The sequence below is a fragment of the Xiphophorus couchianus genome, chromosome 16 (genome assembly GCF_001444195.1).
Source record: "Xiphophorus couchianus chromosome 16, X_couchianus-1.0, whole genome shotgun sequence".
In the NCBI taxonomy this organism is placed as follows: domain Eukaryota; kingdom Metazoa; phylum Chordata; class Actinopteri; order Cyprinodontiformes; family Poeciliidae; genus Xiphophorus; species Xiphophorus couchianus.
The window spans coordinates 69970-73437 of record NC_040243.1 but is presented as its reverse complement, the minus strand read 5'-3'; the positions used below and the strand labels follow the sequence as shown (position 1 = coordinate 73437).

At 46.8% G+C, this 3468-nt stretch overlaps 1 protein-coding gene across 2 annotated transcripts; it reads left to right on the top strand.

The window, feature by feature from the left end:
• On the top strand, positions 1-1747 carry eif1 (eukaryotic translation initiation factor 1). 2 transcript variants are annotated; one of them, XM_028042728.1, is made up of 4 exons: positions 1-202; positions 624-787; positions 883-987; positions 1048-1747. In XM_028042728.1, the coding sequence occupies exons 1-4, from the start codon at positions 172-174 to the stop codon at positions 1090-1092; spliced, it is 345 nt and encodes a 114-aa protein (XP_027898529.1). In that variant the 5' UTR covers positions 1-171; the 3' UTR covers positions 1093-1747. The 2 variants fall into 2 exon arrangements, with proteins under 2 accessions (XP_027898529.1, XP_027898530.1); XM_028042729.1 differs by having other exon boundaries at positions 3-202; positions 883-984.
• The last annotated feature ends 1721 nt before the right edge of the window (positions 1748-3468 follow it).

Sequence of the window (3468 nt, the reverse complement as noted above, 5' to 3'; positions counted from 1 at the left end):
GTTTTCGCAGCTCTTGTCTCCATTTTGTGAGAGCTGGTGAGAACGAGCCGACCGGGCGTCCCAGCGAGCAGAACCCACTAAAACAAGCAGAACAGGAGAGAACAGAGACAGTCAGCAGCCGAACCGCCCTAGAACCAAGTTATTATCCGAAAGGAAAGCAAATCTTATCGTATGTCCGCTATCCAGAACCTCCAAACTTTTGGTGAGTGCTTTTCTGTCGACGCAGAAGGTGGGGGAAGGGCGGGAGGATTTTGTTGTTTTTTGAACCGGTTTCTTTTAATTCTGTCTTTATTAAGTTGATATGAGCGGTTTGTTAAAGAGTAGAACTCTAAAAACGTTTTGTTGTCGGGTTTTATTCTCTATGGGGATTGAGGCCTTCAGGCCAACATCCGCCATTACTGGGCCTAAAGAAGCTAACGGTCCCGGCTACTGAGGCTGTTAGCTTCCCTAACCGGGACCGCCCTGATCCCCCGGTCAATGAATAGGGCCAGTTATTATATAAATGTATAGATTCTGCGGAGTAAGTTTGAAATATGATCCCTCTCATAAAAACGGATATGTCCGTTATTGTTCCGGAAGTTGGACCAGGTCCAGACCCGATTCTGATCGTCTTGCTCTTTCAGACCCCTTTGCTGATGCAACTAAGGGTGATGACCGCCTCCCAGCCGGGACTGAGGACTACATCCACATAAGAATCCAGCAGAGGAACGGCAGGAAGACCCTCACCACTGTCCAGGGCATCTCGGCCGACTATGACAAGAAGAAGCTAGTCAAGGCCTTCAAGAAGGTAACATGTGGCAGCACATCTGGAGCAGCCTGAGCTGCAGCCGTTTCTCCCCTGATGGTGCAGTGAGCCGACCTGCAGCTTGTTTCTGTTAACAGAAGTTCGCCTGCAATGGGACAGTGATTGAGCATCCGGAGTATGGTGAAGTGATCCAACTTCAGGGAGATCAGCGCAAGAATATCTGCCAGTTCCTGATTGAGGTAGTTAGTCCTTCTGTGGAGGTATTTTGCCTCAGGTCTTCATGGCTCTCTCTCTCTCTGCAGATTGATCTGGCCAAGGAGGAGCAGCTCAAAGTCCACGGCTTCTAGACGCGGCCGGCGCCCCCCCACCCCCCCTCTCTCCTGGACGGCCATCGCGACCCCTGCAACCCTGACCCCCTCCTCTATGTGCTGCTGTTGCCCTTCCTCCCTCTCCTGCGACCCCACCAACTCTTAGCCAGCGTGCGAATTACCTCTGAAGAACATGGGACTCTGTACCTCCACTACCGCCCTACGACACCAGGGGGCAGCCTTGCTCTCACAAAGACACACGGCTGCAGCACCACACATCAGGGATGAGTGGTGACGACCCTCCCTCACACACTTCCTCCTTCCATGTCCCTCTGGTTTTTCTTTTAGGTGCCACAAGGAGGCGCTGCTTCATGTAACGTTTTTGTTTTGTACTTTAAGGTGTTTCAATAAAACGATGAGTCTCCATTTGCTGGGTGGAGTGTTGTCCTGGGGGGGTCGGGTCAGAGCCGTCTGATTGACCGAAAGGTTTTAGTTTGCAGCAAATGGTTTGGCTGTAGCGATCCAAGCCGGTTCACTGTGATGGAGCGGTTCTGGTGCTGACCCGCTTTCCGGTTCGATCTTGACTAAATGTGCTTCTGGATGAGCTTCTTGTCCTCAAATGCAATAATTTATGCAGAAGTATTAAAGCCATGCTGACTGAGATGGAAGGTTTCAATAAAGCTTTTACAGCCGATTCTGTGTGGATGGTTCTGATCAATCTGGAGGGAAAACCCGATCTGCTCTACATGCTTCCTGTAACTTATCAGAACCAGGAAAATCCAATCTGGGTTTAATTCAATAGTTTTCTCATCTAATCAGAACTTTTCTGGACCCAGTTAAAATACTGAAGTTAATTTCAATTAAACAGATCAAATATTAAACATTTTCAGACCTGATGAAAACTGGTTCTGTACCTGACAAACGGGCCTCACCAGAACCAGACTCGTGTACTGAATCTGTTTCTTTCCAGCTGTAAAAATAGGATTCAATCCTGGCAGGACTGTGTTAGCAGAAGGTTCTGGTTCTGGAGCCTGTTGACCTCCTGACCCCAGTTTAACTCCAGAGAGCAGAGTCTGCTTTAAGACAGTGGTTCTGGTCTGGCTGTGTTCAGAACCAGCATCTGGTTTCCTTTCAAATAAAGGTTTAAACAAAACCTCTTTTTATTATTTTTTTTTACAGACCTTCTAAATTTATTACAAGTTTATGCTTTGAAAAACAAAGTAAATTAAAGGGGAATAATGCTAGATGTATGAATTGTCTGACAAATTACTTTAACTTGCTTTTTCTTCATGGAGTCTCACATATTAAATTGTTTCCAACACTTAAAATTTGGTTACATTTTAGAATATTTGCACCTATGAATAAAAATTGCCCCATTAAAATTCAAATAATTCAAAACCCCCTCTTGTTTCTGTAAAGTAGAGGGGCCCAAAGTGGGCCCTGGAGGGCCGGTTTCCTGCATGGTTTAGTTCTCTCCCTGGTACCAACAACCTTTTCAGCAGGTCAATGTTCTTTGGCCATCATTTGATCCAGGTGCGTTAAACCAGGGAAAAAGAAATTTCGCTCTCGCCTCTTCGGTCCCTCGCAGGCATCCATCGGTCTCCATGGTAACGCTTCTGATGCCGCCATTGATCGTTTGTTTTCGCTCTTCCTGCTTTTCTTCGATATTTCAGGATGAGGAAGAGGAAAAGCGACTTTATTTGGTTTCTGTTAGACTTGAAGTGTTTCACTCACTGAGCAGTGAGTCTAAATTGTTTCCAGAAAAGGTTCGGTACCGCCGGTTCTGTTCATGTGGACCAGGTCCGGTTCTTTTTAGGGTTCTACATTAGCTTTTCATGCTAACAGACTCCGGAGTCTGGAGTTGAAGTTGGCCTCTGATTGGGAGATTAAAGGGTTATTTCTCTGAATTTAAGGTAAAACATCTAAAACAGGGGAAACATGTTGTCCCTGAATGCATCATCGATTGTGATAAATAACCAAACATTGATGATCTGGCGGTGATTGCTGTTTCAGGCTCAGGAATCTGTTGAAGGTTCTGCTCCAGACGCAGCATGCAGGTCAGCATCTAGAAAAGAAACATCTAGACTGAGCAGACCTGAGCATCTAGAATTTTTGGATCTATACTAACAGATGTGTTTGGTGCCGCCCTGCAGGTGCTGCCGCCCTGGGGCCTCGCCCTCCCTCTCCCTGCAGTGATGCTGATCGCTGTCAGTCTCTACATGATGGTTCTGGTGGTCGGGCTGTGGATCCGCTACTGCCTCAAGGTCGGTTCTGATGGCCCGTTAGATCAGGGTTGGTTCTGATGGTGCCCTGCTTTAGTAGTCACACCCTGAACAACCAACGGCTTCATAAGGTTCTGTTGGGTTTTCATCTGAGGAACCAGAAAATAATTTTTGGTTTTCGACAATTTCACAA

Excerpts from the sequence above, each read along its gene's own strand:
- eif1 (XM_028042728.1), top strand. The coding sequence starts at position 172 with ATGTCCGCTATCCAGAACCTCCAAACTTTTG. Across the intron at positions 203-623 it reads CCAGAACCTCCAAACTTTTG|ACCCCTTTGCTGATGCAACT; the intron begins GTGAGTGCTTTT and ends TTGCTCTTTCAG. Across the intron at positions 988-1,047 it reads GCCAGTTCCTGATTGAGGTA|ATTGATCTGGCCAAGGAGGA; the intron begins GTTAGTCCTTCT and ends CTCTCTCTGCAG.